Genomic DNA, 21,468 nt, shown 5'->3' on the forward strand with positions numbered 1-21,468 from the left:
TGCAGACATTAGTATTTATAAGCAGTTCACGTGTCCCTCAGACACACATCTGCTGTCTTTCAAGCACCAACTCTCTCCTTTCACTCATTTTCCACATGCAGACACTCCAGGCTAAGAGCTTCAATAAATGTTCAGGTTGTTATGACGACTATGAGTGCAGCACTCAGTACTACATTAAGAGTCTGAAGAAGCTCTTACACTGTTGCACATCTTCAGCAGGTTTAATGAAATGGTAATTGTTCAAAAAAATCCTTGGGAAATCATTCCCATGAAGGTCAGTTTTAACAGATTGATAGTTTTTGTTAAAAATTTTGGTTTGAGAAACAACTTACATTTGAATACAGCAATCCAAAACAATAAAATGCCAGGTTTCTATTCAGTTATATTGTTTCAATTGTACCTCTTGGATAGTAAAGCTGTCTAAATGTATTCTTCTGATTAGGCTGAAAAACAGGAAAAATCTAGCTTTTATTATCACAGTAATGCATGTCATCACTTATAAATATATTTACAAAATACCAGGCAAACTTGTAATAGGTGTTCCATAAGGTGCTGTTGACTGGTGGCCTTACCTTTTAATGGCCTACAATGATCCGCAATCTTAATTTCCCTGCAGTGGTATAATATTCTTTGATTAATGAAATGTTGCCTAATTGTTTGGCTCTCAGTCACATAGCTGGTATCTGGAATTGAAATTGCTCAGCTATCGGCCTTGGGTGTGCTAGACTTTGACGAGGCTCGAGTCACCAGATGTGAAGTGGCTGTCAGTATCACAACTGGGCACAGCATGAAGTGGCACAGGGATAATTGAGGACCCGGTGAAGCGTCAGTGCACCCTGACTCTTCTGTGGCAGCGTTGAGTCAAAAGCTGTATCTCTGTTTTTTTTTCTTTTCATTGCCTCTGACTCACTGCAGACTGACTGCCTTAGAAAGGCTGTCAGTAGGTTACAGGCCTGCTCTGTTGCACAAATCCAGTCTATCACACAATGTTAGTCCAGTGTACTAATTTCTGTGGAGACCGAGTCAAAAAGAGCCTTTCTTTTTTTTAAACCTTTATATAATAGTCATATCAACATAAGAGAGCATTAAAGAACTACATTCTCACTTATTTTCGCGGACTAAAATGATTCTTTTGCAAAGCTTTGGGTTTCTCCAGTGTTAAGTCTTGCCTGTTACAAACAAATGTGCTTATTTTCTGCTTATAAGAAAATATAATTAGTCACTCAGTGTCTGGTAAGAGAGATAAGCTTTGGCTAAGTTGTCTTGTAATGGGGACATTTTAACTGTCCAGGTTTCATGCATCTTATTTAAAGCTCTTTATTTGTGCTTATTTATAAATAAAATTCAAGAATATATTAGTTATTTTTACTTTGAAGACAAAACTCAGGATGAAGATCAGATTTTAAATATATAATTTGTGTTGCAAATATTAATTTGTTTGTATATAAGAGGGGGATATATAATCTTGATCGAAAGCAGTTTAAACTTGTCTAGTCCTTTGTAAAAACTCCTAATTGAAACCTTAAACTTCAAAATTATTCGAATGCTGAATTTCATAACTGTGAAATTTAAGTAAACAAACAATAGGCCTCATTTTGCAGGCATTTTACTCACTAGACATTGCCAGCAATTACCATACGCCAATATTTAGCTATGTACTGAAGCTTATTTCGCCTTTAGCCTTTATATTCAAGCCTTCATTAGGCTTAATGTTGAATCAAAGTAGCATCCTTCGATATCCATTGAAACAATACAAACAACACCACATTTACAGATAACCTATCCTGACATTGGCATTTTTCAATTCTGCCAGGTGTCTACAAGCTTAAAAGGCATAAAAACAAGTTGCCCAGAAATGCACCTTCATTCATGCTGAGGTCACATCAAGCTACACAGAAAGCATAAACCAGAGATGTCCCTGTTGATCTCTACACTGGTGCCCACTTGAAGAAAAAGGCAGCTCCTTTTCCAGCTTAACAGTATCTCCATAAGTCCATACGTTCTTATTGCTTGGGACAGCTTTAACCTCACGTTGAATAAAAGCATTGTCCACGTAGAAAAGAGTAAGAATCTCATTTCAGCTTCTCATATTGATTCTTCTATTGGGCCAACTGGCTGAGTGCATATGTCAAAGTGTACACACTTTATCTCAGCGTGAAGGGAAATTATTTTGCTGCTGAGGGATAATAATGGAGGAGTATCATTTGGAAAGAGGTGCTGTACTTCAAACCCTACAGTGTTCTCTGGAGTGTTATCACCATCTTGGAGTGCTCAGACATTTGACAGGAGGGTGGCATTAAGTGCCAGACCAGAAAAAGTGTGTCAGTAGTCATTTTTTTTTGTACAGTGTTCTCTGCCAAGACGACATTCAAATAGTAATAGCTGCTATAATAGTTGCTATTTTTCTTTGTCTTTTATCATTGTAGATTAAATATCTTTAAGTTTTCAAGTGTTGTTCAGGCAAAACGAGCTATTTAATACTATTTTTTGGGCTTTAGAACATTTGATGGATATTTTCCTGTATTGTCTGACATTTTTTTAAAGCAAACACAGCGTGAACCTAGAAAAAGGTTGATAATGATAGTAGTAATTATTTGCAGCATCAAGGGATTTTGAGTTTGAGTTAGCTTGGACAAAAGCCAGTTATGCCCATAAGCGTTCATGTTTTGTGACCATAGAAAGTTTTGTCATTTCTCGCAATTTGCATCATGTCTTTGGAAGAACATGTAGCCATCCTTGGATTTTCAAATAAGCGAAAACAAATTATACAAGGTCATAACTTGTGACTCTACTGCTTTTTTTCCCCTGTTCCCCAACAGTTTAGCTCTGTCTGTTTTGCATGGCCAGGAAAACTGATGCAGTTCTGTGCACAATGAGGATTTTGATTAGCAATTCATGGCCTCCTTAAGGCAGTATAACAAAGCAATCAATATGCTCTCCTCTGATGAGGATGGGGGGCACGTTGTAGGGATTAATTTATTAATACAAAAATGGAAGATCAATGATAGGGTCCTCACATAAATGCATGGACACACACATACAGTTACACAGAGCAGCTAGATCATCTGAGCTTTGTTTTTGTCTCGTCTGCAGTGTCAGTAGTCTGTTATATTACAGTGATGGATGACAATGAAAGGGCTTCCATGGCTACATTAGATTTTCCACCCACGTCTCCTAACAGGACAGCAACATCCAAAGCCTTTTATTTAAACTGAGCCCTGATGTAATTAGCACAGCTTCATTACTCTGCTTGTTACCCCTCCTACTTGTTTACCATTAGTCCAGTGGAAAAACACAACCAGTGTTGGGGACAGACTTCAAGTTTAGTCAAATTAAAGTTACTCCTGAATTACGCTAAAGTTAACTTTCAGAGGCGGGCTTTTCCCACTTTAATATTTTCCCTGAAATGTCCTCACTGATTTGCTGATTGCTTCCTCTCTAATTGAATGTACTGTAACAAAATGTTATGAATGATTACTCCTGGTAATTACACCTCATCTCTGTTAGTTGCTAGCAGCTTAAAACTACATTAGCTGTTACCAGCGTACCACAGCTGAATCTCTGACCAATCTGTCGGTGGTGGATGATACATTTTAACAAGGAAGGAGAATGCCCTTTGTGGCTCAGACAATGTTATAAAAGTGCGGTGCTAAGTCGGTGGAGTTTGCTTTTAAAGCTGTGACGTTTCTTTGTGAACAGCCGTAAGTTATTTTTACATTCAGTGTTTCCTACCGAAAGACACTACCTTTGTTGGTGGGACCCACTCCCAAAAACATTCCTCCATAGTGCTACTAGTGGTCAAAACCTTTGCTAGCTTTACCTTTAAATCTGTGACAGGTATCAGTCCTAAAAAGCCTGATTTGGCCATCGTAATGTTTACAATTTTGGATATAACTTACGTGGAATCTCAGTGAATAATACTGTGAAATAATGTTGAAAATCGACCAAGTTTCTAAATCCTATTGGGCACTGTTTACTAATTAAAATTACCAAATATCTGGGTTTCGCAAGTCCACTAAGGTGGCATCATCTGCAATCAGGAGTCAACACCTGTGCTAAAATCCTTGTTTCAGAAACTTAATACTGCATTTTACAAAACTGGTGTTTTTTTGACACGGTTGTAATTGAACCCTGTCATAAATGCTGACACAGTACAACTGACAGTACATGACATAAGAGCAAAAGCTGGGAGTGCCTCCAGCCTGCAATATCAGTTGACAACTCTTGATGTTGGATTGGAAATGCTATGAACTGCAACTGTGTGGTAGTTATTTAAGGGTGGGCTGGTGAAGACAATTTCCATCTATTCCCATATTCCAGGATAATGGACCTGTATACATTATAGTCCAGCTGTAGTGCTTTCCTGAACATCAGAAGGATGTAAAATGTGAGCTACCTTCACCCACACAATCATCATCAAATCCTTTTGAGAAGTTCTCCTGCATATTAGATTTAACAAAGTCAGTGGAGATGGAGTTACCCTGGATGTAGTGGAGTTGCTTAAGGCTCTTAGTACCCACATGTGCACTTTATGCTTCATCTCCCCTGATCTTCTCAGGGCATCCCTTACACCTCCATACAACATCAGCATGCTACAGTGGATAAGAGAAAGTGCTGATTTGGTCCGACTGGCCTCTTTAATTTGTGATGAGCGTGGGAGAGTGGGACCCTGCACGGCCGCCAGAGAGCCTTGTGGCCAGGTTGTGCCTCTGCTCCATCCCCCTAGCCAGCTGTAGATGCACCTGCTTAAGTCAGCATCCGCTACCCAGTTCACTTTCTTGTTCTCACCACTACTTAAAGGAAGAATAAAGTTTGCAAGCATAGAATTGACCTCTTTTTTTATGTCCATAGAAGGATATTAAAATGTCACTTTTTCTTAGGGCACTACTATTTAAAATTAATTATTTAAAGTTGTGAACCCATTGTCATGACTTTTACTTTGTTGAGTAATGATATTTTCTGCATATGGTATTATTTATCAAACATTTCAGTTACCCTCAGACTTTGTTTACTCTAAGTTACAGAGTTCTCTGCTGTCCCATCTCTTTAGTTAATGTGAGTTCTCTAACACCTTTTGCCAGTATACAAATGCATGTTTTATTACTTGAGAATGGTTTTATTACACCTCAAGCTGCCAGGTCTTTATAGCATTTAAGATCATTTATGGAGCCTTAACAAACTGTAAAACAGGAGACTATGTCGTAAAACCATTTTTCTAAGGTAAGCACACAAGACATTCAGTTTCACAGTCTGTTTTTATACCACAGCTGTTACAAAGAATGATACATGTAGTTAACTTAAATATTTATTAAAAAAAACCCTCATGTTTAAAAATAGTAGAATTATCAACCAACATTGTTATAGTGCAGAGAAGTCCAGACGGCCGTAAATCACAGTGGGTTCATCCAGAACTCTGAAGAGATCAGAAACGGAAAGAGTGCAGAAATTGAACGTGTGTGGCCATGTTGAGAAGCGTAAGATCAGATGATCAGTGATGAGAAATCTGGATAATTTCATGTTCATGTAGACAGGGATATTAAGTATTATATTACTATATGTTCATATCACCATCATCACCTTGACATGACCAAAGACCTCTAACTGGGATACTGTTGTGCAGGTGAAAGTACCAGGTTAGATGTGGATTCATAGCTGTGTCCCAATACCTACCATTGGGTGGCAAAGCACGGCTCCTGTCGCCTATTAACCTTGACAACATGTAACTTATTTTCATCAGAACTTGAGGTTTTAAGGCCCTTGGTTCCCTCACTTAAACCGTTATGTGTTGAACTGAGCTGAAACACAATACTTGCATTTAAAGGTGTAATCCTTGGGCTCGGTTGGTGCTGCCATATTATTTTCATTACCAATGCGCAATGAATCTTGGGATAGCTTGGGCCACGAAAGATACACCTGTTGGATCCTTCGTGGCCCAGGAAAAGAAGCATTTCTTGGCAGCATTTGAAGGAGCGTTTGAAATGGGACAGCCTAGTCGCACCACTGTGACACAGTCGGCCTTCAAATGCAGCCTCCGAAGGATGCAGCCCCTGAATTGGGACACGGCTATAGACACCATTGCCCTGTGGCAATTGTCTGCCATACTTTTGTATAATATACTGTATACTTTTTCCATTTATGCAAATGGGGAAAATACTGCCTATATCCATTTCCCTGGGGCTGCTCTAAAATTACAAAAATCTACTTAAAGCCCAAATACATTTACGAGACATAAGGTAGTAGATAGGTGGTTATATTCAGGCTGTAGAAATTGAAGACTAAGCCACATCAATCGCTAATACAGCCTTTAGCGTTACTCATATTAAACAATTAGACTTTAGTATTGTTAGTTTTTGTGAAAAGACTTGCAAGGGGCATATTTTGGGGCCTCACTCTATGGTGGAAAACTTCTGGTCCTGATGCTTGATGTGCCCATACTTTGGTCACAGTGCAAACAGAAGTTGCAGATACTTAAGAACTTTTAACTGGGAACCAGTCAGTGGTTCTTTGTTGTGGTTCCTGGAACACAGACCCACTGGTTTGCTCTCATTTTATCCTTGAGGACTTGGTGAGTACATTTATAAATTCCTGGTAATGTGTGAAAAAGCTATTTAAAAGACCTTGAGTTCATTTGATTTGCTTAAGGAGCCTGTTATGTAACAAAAACTAAAACCCGTGTATAGTACGTCTATCATAGACTTCAAACTCCTTTTCAAAGATGCTTTGTAATTTTTTACACTCGTGGGGGAAAATATTTTAGCTTTTAGTTATGAAGAAGCAGAGCACACACCCTTTTCTGCATAAACTGAATAGTAATCAGTGCAGGAGAATATTTAGGAATATGTTTGGCTTCTGTCACAAAAGTAACTCTGCTTAGTTGATTTGCTTAATGTAATGCCAGGTGTACTCCCATTTGGTTGACGCAGCACATTTTCTATTGAAAAAAAACTGTTTTATTAAGACAGCTTGTGCTTTAGCGTACTTTGATTGGAGGTAACATACAGCCTGTATGTTGAGGCAGTATTGATGTCAGTGTTGTTAGAAAAGCCTGTAATCCTGAAAGTTGAATCTCTGTCAGCTTTACCTCTCAGCAACAATTAGGAGGTTTTTCCTTGTAATCCTTCCCCATTATGTCTGTTTTATCTTCCAGTGAAAATCTTGTCATGTCACCATTTTCTGATGCATTCTTCTTCCTCATCCTCACACAATTTTTATGTCTATGAACACAATACAGAAGAAACACAGATGATATGGCAATTTCAGACACTGGCTCTTTGCTTGGTAACAATCCATTTGTTGTAAGCACCTCTCCCTTGCATAACAATTAAGCAACATCGTCACAGAGTGCATCAGAGACAGATGGCATGGCCAATACAGGAGGGAAAAAGAAACTCTCGAGGTTGGGCTGTTTCCTTGAGGATGATTGTTTCCAGCCTGTTGGGGCTGTGGCCTGATGTTCATGGCATTCTTAGTTGAGCGAGGTGAGTGACAAATTGTGATAATACACACTGCGAGAACTTGCCGGTACATTCTGAGCCCTGCTTTATGTTTATGTATCACATTTTGAGATAAAATTGGCCTTATTCTCGTGAAAATGAACCCCTCATTAGCAACCTCTGCAGAATTCATTACTGAATAGCAAGCCCTGCATCCATTGCCAGAATTGGTTGACTCTTAGAGCAAACAAGAGCCTTATCCCTGGATGAGGCCAGAGGCAGCACACTGCAGCCCGGAGGGCAGCGAGCTCGAATCCTGTTGCCAGGCAACAGTTTACGGATAGAGGGGGGGCTAGCAGCGGGGTCCTCCACTGCTGCCCACGCCCCTGCCTGTCCTTCGTCATCGTCACGTCAGGATTAAATGTGCAACTTTCCTGTCCTTAAATTATTGATTTGATTTTCCCCAAGCAACATCATTTTACTGTGCAGGTCCCACCTGAGATGTCTGATTTCAGCCTTCACCAACTGCCTGTCTGCTTTTTCTATGTAGGGAAAAAAATAAAACCAACATTTCCAGTGGCACTACAGTGAAATGAATTCCTCTTGATTTTAGCCATAAAAAAACCTGACAATATTAATTCTGCAGTTTCTTTTACTATAGAAGGACTCTTGAGGATAAACGAAGTTAAGAGATGTACTTGATATTGTCTATCCCAATTATAGCATGTGATGAATTTCTAAAAGAAAGAAAAACCACAAGGTGGCAGGCAGAGTTCTTCACTCTATACAGTTTAAGATTTTTTTTTTTCCTTTTCCTTTTTTTGGGGCTCTCTCTCTGCAGTCTTGTGTGTTTGGTTGTTGTTGATTTGAGGTGCCCGCTTGTGAAGGAGCCTTATTTGTTTCCTGAATGTCTAATCTGCCAAGTTCATGCCTTTGGCTACCCACTGAGAAGGGGGTCCTTGTTCTGTGTCTGCCTGGCAATCCCAGTGACTGCTGCTGTCCCCGGCCTCTCGTGCACATTAACATACAGCTGTCCCACAGGATGTAGTGAGACAGACACCCATGAGCTTCAGAGGGAAGCTGGGCACTCCCTCTCCTCTCGCAGATTCAACTCACAGGCCGCAGCCGCAGCAGATGGGCTGTGGAGATTAAACCACTAGGCACATGGCAGCTATTGTAGGCTGCCTATTGTGAAATTTAAAGGTCATCTATAGGGTCATGGCTGAATTGGTGTGGTGTGCCCAGCCTCCCATACATGAACTGAGTTGGTGAAGGTTTTTGCTAATGATAGCTTTTTTTGCTTGTCAAGAATATTGATCAGTGCTAGGAGGGAAGCAGGAGTCAGAGTGCAGGTTACAAGCAGAAAGATTAGGTGAAATGTTTTGCATTAATTCCATTATACACATTTGTTTTGTTAAAGAATAAGTCTTGTGACATTTCTTCTTCTTTATTATCACCCCCATTAAGAGACCAAAACCAGCATGTATCCTACTAACAAGCATTGCCTATTACTCCCAAGCGTGGTATAGCTTATTCCTCAGTACTGTAGAACTTTGTTGTTGTGCAAAAACTGTTCAAAAAATATAAATTAGCTCCACTGTCAAATAGTTGAATAGCCCCAACATATGCACTATTTACTCCCTTTTGAGTAATATTTGCTAGAAACTGCAATGCCGAAATGTATTGAGAAGTATAATGAGAGACAGACTAACACAATGTTGGTTTTGATCTTTTGAAGGGACAGTAAGAAAAATACAGAATATTTCCATCATTTAAAGCTAAATGGAAACTGGGAAGTCTAAAGTTGCAGGCAACATATTCAGTTAGACATGATGTACGAAGAATATAGTCAAAGCCAGCATCATCTGACTGTATGTTCTTTAATCACTGAAATATGTGTTGGCTATGAAAGTTTTCTCTGCATTCAGTGATGCTGAGTAAAAGTGTCATGTTGAGGAAAAACAAAATACCATGACCCTCAGCATTCTTGATCAGCGACTGTAGCGGTTAGCCTGAAATATACTGTTTGTTTAAAAACACAAAGTAAAACAACCGTACGGATCACGACAAAAGCCCCGAAAAACTGTCACAAGGACGTATAGAACAAAACATCAAGGCTTGTCAGAAAACCCTGTTTTAAGCAGCCACATCATTTTGACTTGCCTGACATTTGAAATCTTGAATTTCAGGTTACATTTGACTTAAATGTCATGACACATGGCAGTGGAAATGGAAAGTGACTGAAAGTGATGACATCCTTTGACTTAAACGCTCTCTGCTGGAGTGTAGCAGAGGGTTAGTGAACGGTCAGAGCAATCCAAAAATACGGCACTTTATCGGTCTTAAATTTCATTAAATATGCATTTCAGCTACCATGAATAAGTGAAATAAGTTTTGTCAACACCCACTCAAATGTCTGTTCAACTGTAGAGTTCAAGCACTTTTGTAGATGGAGGCTCTGATAACATACCCTGAGAGCTCTGCATGTGAGTTCACTACTTTCCTCTCTCCAAGTGGTATTAACCCCCAAGTTGTGTTCCACTGTTTTTGAAATGGAGGCCAAGAGAAGACGGTGTGGTTTCTTAGCGGAAAACATTAAAGCCTTCCATGCTGCTGCGGTGAAAGAGTATGATGAGAAGCTGAGGGAAGTCTATTTTTGGGGAAGCCTTTCCAACCTCACTTCCATTTTCCACCCTTGTGCTCATTTCATTGACTGGCCTGCTGGCTGTGGAGGTTCTTTGTTGGGGAAAGTTGGGAAAAGTGAAGGAGTAGAAGTGACAGCATGACATGTCAACTGGCTTGGTATAAAAAAAGAAGTGACAACCATTCACCCAGCACAAGCAGTTGAAGGTTATGTGGTAGACGGAGTTATAATAACTCCGGTAAAGATTTTGTCATTTTAAAGGGTGGAAAACCCTCTGATCACTGGGTCACGTCTGTATGTGTCACTAAGACATATTTCAAGTGATATGACAGACAGCTGTTTCTCAGTCATTCTCATGATGTTCAACAATCCTGATGCGCACAACAAAATTTAAAGGCCAATATTTTACACTACACTTTCAAGTATTCGTGCTTATGTGTTGGCCCCAGGAGAATGTGCACCATTTAAATAGGAAGGCATGTTTACTCTCCTCATGCCATCTGCTGCGTCGATGCCTGCAGTAGCTCTACAGATGCTGGTTAGCGTGCCCCTAGGCAGGATGTCATTTCAAGGTAGACAGCTCATCAAGATGAATGACAAGTTTTGGAGAATGAAGCGAGACAATTGACAGCAAGAACTAACAATACACTTCCTGCCACAAGGTGAAAATTTGCATGTTGCGGTGTGTTAGTGCTTGACCTCCGTGTTAAATGAATAGATATTTCCAAGTTAATGCAACACCCCTGACCTTATACTGACAGGGTTGACAAGGACTGTTATTTCAGGCAATCTGTCGTCTACTTTTAATAACTTAACAAGGTCCTTTTTTATGTCTTTAAGAGCAAGGACACAAAATGGCTACTGTGCTAATGTAAATCTAAAACCCCTCAATGGGTTATACAGCAGAACTAAGCTTGTTCAAAAGTTTGTGGAGAGAAAGTTGCAGCTTACAGAACGTATTATTGAACTTGTTTTGGGTCTAATAATATTTTAAACAAGTAAACCGTTCATAACACAGTTGGTTAAAATATGTCTTTAAAGCACTCTGCCACTTCTGTTCCCACCTACAAATCACAGGGGTGTTAAAGCAAAAAAATGGTTAAAACAGAATATTCAATTCATGCAGTGAATTAGTCGTTATAGTTAGAAGTTAGAAAGTCATTCAGTCACTTCTGGTATATCAATATCAACCTGTGCCCAGGACTTGCACTGTACTGTATGACTCTAGATGTGAGACACTGCATTGTATTTTCCTCTTGCAGGGCTCTTGGGGGAATTCTTGAATCTATTATACATGGCATAAAACACTACACATGAGTAAACAAATCAACAAACACACACAAACTCCAGCTCCTGGAGGTGCTTTTCTAAATGACCCAATATACTCTTCTCCTATCCGTTTTCTGCAAGATAGGAAGTAGAGAGTGGTGTTGTCTGTAGTTATAGTGTGTAGGAGGTCTCTAGGAGTGTGTGTCAGAAGCTGTATGAGTTGGAGGCAGGGAGGAGGAGAAGACTGCAGCAAAACCTGAATCAAATCAGTGAGACATAACCACTGCTTCCAGTGTATAATCTACCACCAGCAACTTTGAAATGCTGACTAAAATACTGCTGAACATCGACCTTAAACATTTTATTCTGACAACACAATGTCAGTTTATCTTTGAACATATTAGCAACTTAGTTACACAGGTTCTTGTAGAAAATCTGTCAACAACACGAGGTTAGAGTTTGGTTTTTGCTGAGTTTGTAAGAGGAGTGATTATGCCACACTCTTACTTCTTGAAATGCATGTCCACACATTCAAGATTTACCTTTGGCAACAGCTGGGTTCTTCCTCTGTCTTCTGTCTGTCTCTGTGTTGCCCAGCATGGGATGTAACTCCTCAGAGGCCCCATGCTGCCTACCCTCACAGCCAGGCACGTTTCCATCTCAGGATTCAGTGGACATATGGCAACCACCTTATAAAATCAGCGTTACCAATTATTACTGCAGACCAAATTAGCACATTTGTTAAACTCAAACAGTTCTTTGCTTCTTCCCTGTTTTATTATGCTTGCTTTCACAATACACGTCCTATTCTCTTTCATCTCATAGATTTGGTCATTTCTACTGATGTTATTCTTATGTTTTCCTGATAGTGGTCCTTTACATGGTTGAGTTGATTGATAATCTTCCCCTATACAAAGCAACAATTGTTGCGGGAGAGTATGGCAATTTTCAAATTCCTTCCACATCTCAATAAATACATGCTGTATGTTCATTCTGTCTACAGCCAATGCAGTAGAATCAAGTTTTTGTGTGTGTCGGTGTGTGGGGGTGGGGGGGTGAAACAAACATGCTTGCAAGCCATCCAAGGTTCACGGCTCCTTTGCCCTTCCTGAAATGAAACATATATGACCTTTGACTCTTGTCATTTCCTGTAGCCATTTGAATCTTGGGAGGCACATCTCTCTCTCTCTCTCTCTCTCTCTCTCTCTCTCTCTCTCTCTCTCTCAACATCACTATTATCTATCTAACTATACTCACTACATTAACATGTCTTACTGACAGTGACAGTAGCTAATACAGAGGAATATGTCCTTCTTGAGTAAAAGCTGTTCATCCCATTTTTGTTGATGCCTTCACTCTCCTATTATATAAATTCCCATCTAATGGGAGAGTGAAGATTTCAGTTCTTTAGAACTTGTGACCTTTATTTGCTACAGATTTTGCAATAATGAATATAATATCAATCAGATCAATTAAACTAATTTATTCATTAAAGTTGAATTTAATTCAATAAATTAAAAAAATTAAAAGTAATAAAATGATCATTGAATGTGCCAAATAATTAACCTGTTTCATTATTCTGACTTTTGATTTGAACAAACAAATCAATTTTAAATTTGATTCTTTGAACTTATCTTTCTGTCTCTGTTAATTTGTGATCTGGCACGAAGCTTGAGTCGACATCTGACTCGTCCTAGACCACGTGGAAATCTTTCTTGCCGAACTCTGCCCTCTCAATATTCTCATGCAGCAGGACATTACTCTGAAATTAGAGAACATACATTTCTAACACAGTACATTTACAGGTTATTTTCTTGCCCCTTCACACACATTCATCGATTCACTTTCAATTATACACACTTCATATATGTAGAGCTTTGTTATTTAAATTTGCTTTTGCAACATTTTACATGCACAATTCATGCACTCAATACATGTCATTTTAAATGTTCAACCTGCATTTACGGTATATTCACAATCACAATAGCCTGTGTTCAGCTTTAGTTAACATATACTTGAGTAAAATCTGGTCAAGTCCACTCCTCAGTCTTCTTGCAAGTTGCATTGCTATTACATTGCATCATTCATCTTCACCAACAAAGTCCAAATCCAAGGATTTATATACTTTCATGTGCTCCCTTTTTGATCTCTCTTTCAAAAAAAATATAGCCATTATGTTACTCTCCCTGTGTGCCATCAGACATGGCAGTTGATAGCAGTCAAGTTGGGCACTAAAAAGGTTGCTATCACCCACTCTGCTGGTGGTCCTCCAGAGATAACAATAATCCCAAACAGACACTTTAGACAAGAGCCTTGGCTTTCAGAGCATGGCCAGTAGACACATCTTAACAAGATCAAATGTGCCCTTCACTTTCTGGAAATTGGATCGTGTATCAACATGGGAGTCACGTATTTCACTCTTATCAAATGTATCTTTCATTTATTTGTTTTTCTGTTTGTTTTTTTTTGTTTGTTTGTTGTTTTGGTCACTGTCCATTTATGCCACTTCTCTACCTAACCTAGCTATCAGAAGTAGGGCTGACAAAATAAGAGCGTCCTTTTCAACTTTCATCTGAACAAACTCGCGACATGCTTCACCTGCATTCTTGCCAGATTACCTCATCAATCAGGCTCATCTGTCTGAAGGATCCACCTTAGTTTAATCTTCAGAAAAGGAAAAGAGCCAAAGTACATCATTCTCAAGACAAAATTGCTTTCCCAGCCCTCTTTCATTTTCATCCTGTCTCCTGCCGTTCTTAAACGTGATTTTATGTTGTAGAAGATCCTATAGTTTTGCTCTGTAATGTTTAGGGTTTCTTCCCCACACTAGTATTGTTGACTTCTCCAGGAAACTTCTCCAGGAACACCACAAAAGTGACAGCACGAATCCCCTGGAAAACCTTGCTTCTCTGCTTGATGAGAATGCATATTAGTATTATTAGCACTGCCACTGGCATGTAACTTTGAACTTTTTTAAAGCAGAGCTCCTCTTGCATCATAACATAAGCTTAGAAAGGGGGCATACTGTGAGTGTGAGTGTGTACTCTTCTCGGAAGCGTGAAATTTATCGACAAGGTTTCATAACTGTTTCATAACACTTTTTACAGTTCACATAACTCTTAATTATACAAACTATATGAAGTTATGTGTGTTATTTTTGATGATAAAGAGAAATTGCATGTATGGATCATATAGCAACACTGTGATTTTGTATAAAGAGTCTACAGCCAGGCTAGTAGCTTTGTGAGACTGAACTTAGGCACAGCCGAGTTTTGAACAGAATGCTACAGCAAGCTAACATGCTCAAAATGACAATGCTAACATGCTGATGTTTAGCATGTATAATGTTTACCATGTTCACCATATTGATTTCAGTTGAGGCTGATGGGAAAGTCATTACTTTTGCAGGTGTTTGGTCATAAACTTAAGTATTGGATGAACTGAAATTTTAACCTGATGATGGCACTTGATGAAAACTCACAATATCACCAAAGTTATCGCAGTTCATCCATCAAAGTGATTATAATTCATCTCGAGGTGGGCATAAACGCTTATACCAAATTTCATGGCAACCCCTTCAATAGATATCCCTAGAGCAATGCCCCTAGCATGGCTGGTAAAAACAACAGGTAATTGCGAACAAGGGTGAATGATCAATATACCTGTGTATGTCCCTGCTTACAACAGACCGTGTTAAATGGCATCCTCTGATCTCCGATCCACTTAGATTAAGGTAAAATCTCAGTTCAGAGGTTACTCAGGCATATTTTCCTTTGAAAATCTGTATTTGGAACAGCAAACATGCAGATTACTGCTTTGTTGGAGAGATAAAAGGTAGTTTGGATAGATGGTGTTCCAGATGAGATCAGTATCACAAAGTGGGAAAAAAATACCCAAGGCAGAGTGATGCAGGAGTTTCTGTAGGGAGTTCAGGTCAAGGCATGTAACCAAGACTGTTAGAATGTCCCCACACAGTTTTCCACCACCTTCTCAAGCATATTTAGGGATCTACAGATGACAGGCAACACCCTGCAGGCACAATTTGGCTCCCTTCGCTTCATCTGGGATGCAGAGTGGTAATTCTGGATGATTAAAGAGGTTTATTCGTTTCTGTGTAAATGTTGATGCCAGCCGCGGCCAAGTTTCACCTGGCTCATCACACACATTTCCATAACCCCTCTTTCATTTCTGAATGAGATATGACAGCTCAGGCAGCATCCAAATGCAAAACTGGATAGGTCTATCATAGGAAGAGGGATTAGAAATGGAAGAAAATGTTAATACCTCTATGGAGAAATTTTTCCTGTACAATTTGCCATTAGAAGGTATAGTATGTGACTTCCTTCTGAGCTACTTATCACATACTATATTAGAATTTTTTTTAGAGAAGTTATTTTACATAAAATCCAAGTTTGATTACTCCTCCTCTGTGGGGCCAAAAGCTGCTCTAAAACTTTTAGACAGTCCTGACTAAATGTTGACTTTTCTCACTTCAGAACTTCATATGTATCCTGAGGTCTTTGGTAGAGACTCTTAGCATATTTCCCATAATATTCTCTTTTTTTTTTTTATTGTACTGTAAATTTTATTTACTTAAGATTGCAAATCTACCACTGGCACTACCGTCTACACTGTGTGTATGGCAGCTTTTTATATCTTTGTTTATCATGGAAGAGAGATGCTTCCCTATTTTAACTATGCAGGAGTTCTTTATCCGTATCATGGTTTCTATGTTGTACAGATTGTAGAAGAGAAACATATTATTTTGTGCTATATATAAATAAACTTGACTTTGGACATGCCCTTCAAATGAGGCTCGTGATGGAGTCTAGAGAAATCACTCTGAATCTCAGCCATCCAAACCTCCTGCCCAACTGTGCAGCTCCATTGTAGGTCAAATGTAATGAGGATCAGAATGGAGGGGGCTGTGGCTCTTGGAGAGGGTCACAAATGAGTCTTTTTCTTACAGCAGTTTCCAGCAAACTACTGGCACTCAGCTGTTGTGTGCTTTGGGCACTTATCTGATGGCCTTAGGTTTGAGGTTTGATGCTTGTGACTGATACAGAGCATCATCCCAGTCTTTAAAATGCAAAGAGACACACATTCATACATTGATTATTTGGACTTCATTACTCCTACGTCTACAAAATAAGCATCTCTGAGAAAGAGTGGTGATGAATTGTCCATCTTTATCCCCATCTTGCACATTTAGGGGGGGGCTATCTATTGCACATTAGAATTGATAGAACTTCCAGATTTTGTTTTGTGCTGCACGGCCAGTGGTTAGCTTTGCTTTGAAGAAAATATTCATGCTTTGACCAGTTAAGAGTTGAGAACGGACCAAGTATATTCTCAGCTTTCTATGTGAATCGTAGAGCACATTTATTCAATTCAGTGTATATACTGATACCACAGGGTCAATATCATCTTCCCTAAGGACTCACACCAGACTGGCTCTTTAAATTTCGTTGTTCACTCTTCAGTGTTTAACCTTTGGTACAATTTTTCCATTTTCATTGTGCCACTTGTATACATTTTCAAATACTGCATTTGCTTGAATCTCCAATTTCTAAATAATTGCCAATAATTGCAAATTCTGACCTCTATTCCACATTTATTTTCCATGAATCCTATTGATGTCACAAGGGAGATACTACTGGCTTTTGCTTTAATTTCTTTTTGTGACCTGACCTCCTCAAACTTGAATGTTTCAGTCGCGTGGGTGGCTGTAGGATATGTTAATTCAACTCCATGCAGATGTTGCTATTATTATCCTTCGCAGAATGCCATGATCCATGATTTCCTTATTCATCAAACCTCCCCCACACGCATTGCATCTGTCCACCCAGGAATGAGGCTCACACTTCACCATTTCAGAGAAAATCTATTGAGAGGAGACCCCCTAGTCCTCATTTTTTCCATGGGGAGGACAATTGCACAATGACACAGCCCCGTTTAGTGATGCATCACTGCCCAGGAAGTATTTGCCTCCTTCAAGTTCACCTCTTCACATTAAACATTTGTTCAAGAAAGCCCCTTTCTCCTGTAGTGTAGCTTTTTCCCACCATCAACTGATTTGGAATAGTGGGCCATTCACATCCTTCCAATCTCCTTAGAACAGAAACACAATAGAAAATTAATTAATTAATTTAGGGATGCAACTACTAACTTTTTTTTTTTTTATTATTTTCTTGGTTAATCCATCAATTAACTGTAAGAAAATAGCAAAAAATGCAATTTCTAAAAAGCCTGTTGACATATTCAGACTGCTTCTTTTGTGCAACCAACAGTCTGGAACCCAAAGATATTCAAATTATCATAAAATCATTAAAGACCAACAAGCAAATCTTCACATCTGATGCGCTACAATCTTTCTGCCATTTCTGCTTAAGAAATCACTTAAGGGTAAGAGTAAGGGATTACCAGTATAATGGCAGATTGTTTTTCAAACAACTAATCAATTAATCTTTGAAGTTATTAATAAATAAAATAATTGTTTAAGTAATTTATCGAGTCAAATATCAAACAGTTACACAGTCTAAACTTTTCTTGCTTTTCTCAGATTCATATCTTTGTAAAGCATATATGGATGATATTTCCAAAGACATGATCATTGTAATTGGAAACTACATGTAGTTTTCTGCTAAATTTGGCATTATTATTATTAACATTTTACAGATTGAATAATAATTTTATTAATTAAAGTAATGGTAAATAAAATGATAAGGAAAATGAATGATATTTGCCTCCATTCATCAACTGTCTGCCTGTATCTGTACAGTATCTGTAGAGTCAGTATGCTGAAACCTTGGCATTGATGTTGTCTGCTATTTGTGCACAGTCAAATGAGACCGTATTTGCATTTCCCCACAAGCTATCTACTGCACTGCGATGTAATGAGTGTATTTTTATACGTCGTCTGCTGTTCAAATATTGCAGCAAAAGGAGCCAATGTCTGATGGAACGCTACCTAAAAATGTTTGTTTGTTGATAACAACAAACACGATAGTCAAAAATGAGTTTGCTTTGGGAGACACCTGTTTTGTGCAGCTTTACATCTGACCAGCAGGATTTTGGTTTTGATAAGCAGGAGGTCAGTATGGGGAGGGGGTGCCCTATTAATGCTTTACCAACTGGCAGAAGGAGAGCGACAAAGGAGACCACGGCCTATTCAAAGGCCACAGTGCAACCCCTCTCGCATGCCAAGCATTCCAATGTGCTGTGTAAAGGTTGGGCCGGCAGAGAGCAACCAGAGGGCCTTTCTCATGAGGGCCACCTTAAACACACACAGACAAAGCTTGAAACAGGCTGTGTGATGCTCTCTGACATCCACTGACTTCAATGCTTTTCTGTGTGTATTAGTACGGTGAGAAACTGTGACTAAAATGCACGGATTAGCCACCTGTCGTGTCCTCTTAGATAATAATGATGTATATCTTTTACCACATTCAACCAGACTTTTCTTTTCTTTCTTTTTTTTATAGAGATCTCTCTTACAGTATGAGTTTGTTTTTTTTGTATTTTTGGTAAATTGTGGCAGATTTTTACCAGTCCTGTCTTGCCAAATGTTTGTTTGTTTTTTCAGTAACAGGCCCTGCCTTTCCATCCTGTGCTAGGTCACTCAGTAATTACAGGTGCAAGCCAGGGGCATCTGAACGGCTGCCAGATCTCAATGCGCCATCACCTGTGAATAGAGCCCTTCCCATGATCCTGCATTGTGTCCGCTGTTTTGATGATCTAATGCCGGTGTCTTATGAGGTCAAGAATAGAAAATATTCAAGACCTATTGAAACTAAAGGGTTGGTCCAAACTGGTATGAACTGGTTACCTAAACCATTTTGCTGTAGCATGCCGGGGAGTTGCATGCTGAAGATTAATTTAAGCTGCACACAAATGTCAGTGTTAATAAATGGCAACTGGTCAGTTTAATGGAGAATGTGTTTCAGTTTGTTCTCTGCAGCACAGTGACATAACACAGTTGGCCAGGGACACTGTTTAATATTCCCTGTTTTCAATTTGCCCAAATTAATCAAACAAAAAGCTTCTTGTGTATTTATCATTTTTTGGCTAAGCAAAGGAAAGTTGATGACTATTTGTCCCCTTGAAAAGGCAGTTTGAGTTGTGACAGTTTACTTTCACCTGCACTAAATGTTCATGTGTTTTTTAACGAAAGCTTTAATAACTGTTGTGAGGCCATCAGCAGTGCCGGTAGTCTTGTTGTAGCTGGGCAGGTGCAGTCAGCCTTTACCTCCCGTACTGAAATGCAAATATTGGCCTGTTCCATGTGTGTGCAAATAAGCAGGTGCAACAGACGTGGATCCATTCACACTGTTGCCTGATAGATGGCAGATGATTTTGTGCTCTGAGATCTGTTGGTTTGGATATTCAGTCTTTTGCACTCCAGTGCAATTGGTTCAGTGTTTATATGAAGTGGTAGAAGATGTAGTAAGATCATTTAAGTAAAAACAGCAATATCACATGATAACAAAACCCCATTATGAGCAAAGGTCCTGTGTTAGAACAAGCAGATAAATATGAGTTACAAGATGTACTGAAAGTAAAAGTATCATTATGCAGACTGGCCCTGTTAGTGTTATATTATTGTATAACTGAATCATTATTATTGATACACTAACACATAAATATTTTGATATTTTAGTTGGTCAGAATGGAGCTAGTTTGAACTGTTTTTCTATACTTTTGGGTAAAATTTTATCTACAGCAGTGGATGATGATTTATAGAGCTGAAACAATGAAAATTAAATAACAATTTTGATAAATTCATCATTTAAATCACTCTGAGGAAAAATGCCAAACATTTTCTTGTTCCAGCTTCTCAGACATAATGATTTGCTGTTTGTCTTTGTCTGCATGTCTTTGTTTGCATAAAAGTATAAGAAACACTTTTGGGTTTTTGATGATTCACAGTTTAGAGACAAAACTGTTCAAATCATATTGTCTCAACTGATATCATATTTTGCATGTAAAAAAAAAAAAAGTAACTAGCAATTACAAAAATTAATGTAATACAGTACAAAGAATAGAATAAAATGTAAATACTCAAAATACAAGTACCTAAAAATTGCACTTAAGTGTATGAGGTTAGTGGTTATTTCTCACTGCTGTCCATATGCTTTACCCTGGGAAAGATTTGCAGCCAAATAAACATGACGTTCAACATAATGTATATGATGCATCCTATGAAAACGAAAAACAAATACAGAAGCAGTGGTGTAGTTCCTGGGCGGGGAGCACTGATGAAGTGTTTTTGCAACAAGTGGGGGTCCAGCTCTTTAAGCAAAATGACCAGTGCGTACTCCTCCCGGTCTCTGTGTGCTGCCTCGTCTGTTACACATATGTCCCCCGGTACCCTGCTCGCAGAGAATGCGCTGAGCACAGTGTTGGATGTTGGACTGCACCATTCCTGCCGTCTCCACCAGGGAGGCTGTAATCCGATCCTGTTTGGAGGAGCCGTCGTGCAGCCTGTGAAAAGGAAGAGGGCACTGCTCCGCGCTCTGACGCTCTCCCCTCCACTCCTCCCCTTTCTGCCGAGTGTCACCCTCTTTCTCCCTCATCTGTTCACTCCCTGCTCGGTGAGGCTGGTCGGCGGCGCACAAACCACCGGGATCGTCGCATCGCATTGTTCACCTAACACCCAAAACCCCGTTTAAGTCGGCGTATCACGGCGGAGCTTTCACCTCCAATTTTTTTTTTTTTCTTTTTCTTTTTTTTTTTTTTTTTTTAAATGCCTTTACATGGGGAATCTACTGCATGCACGCCAGTCCGGTGACGTGCCCGAGCATGTTCACACTAGAGACAGCGTCGGATTTACCTGAGAGTACACAGCCCTCACACTGTCAGAGCTTTCTCCCCACCACGCACAGAGATTTGGACTTCACCGACTGTCACTGAAGAGGAAAAAGGGGAAACACACCGGATTACAAGGATGGGGTTCTACGGCACTTTAAAGATGATTTTCTACAAAGTGAGTAGGATTTCCGCTTGTACCCACCGCCCGTGTCACCTCCAACACATCTCCGTTTCTCATTATTTAATGTTTGACTCGCTCTGTCGCCCTCATTATCTTTGACGCCCCTCTCACGGCAGATTGTGCGGCCACTG

General features: G+C 39.4%; 1 protein-coding gene across 2 annotated transcripts in view; it reads left to right on the forward strand.

The window, feature by feature from the left end:
• The window catches only part of fbxw7 (F-box and WD repeat domain containing 7), a 70,309-nt gene that overhangs the window by 22,512 nt on the left and 26,329 nt on the right, over positions 1-21,468 (forward strand). The window contains exon 1 of one of the 2 annotated variants that reach the window (XM_022738275.1): positions 21,293-21,331. The exons of the other annotated variant lie outside the window; for it this stretch is intronic. Within the exon in view, the coding sequence (XP_022593996.1) occupies positions 21,293-21,331 (39 nt within the window). Of the gene's footprint in view, positions 1-21,292; positions 21,332-21,468 lie in introns of those variants that run through there. 2 annotated transcript variants of the gene reach the window in all.

This window comes from Seriola dumerili, unplaced genomic scaffold (genome assembly GCF_002260705.1).
Source record: "Seriola dumerili isolate Sdu_G_001 unplaced genomic scaffold, Sdu_1.0 BDQW01000035.1, whole genome shotgun sequence".
Classification (NCBI taxonomy): domain Eukaryota; kingdom Metazoa; phylum Chordata; class Actinopteri; order Carangiformes; family Carangidae; genus Seriola; species Seriola dumerili.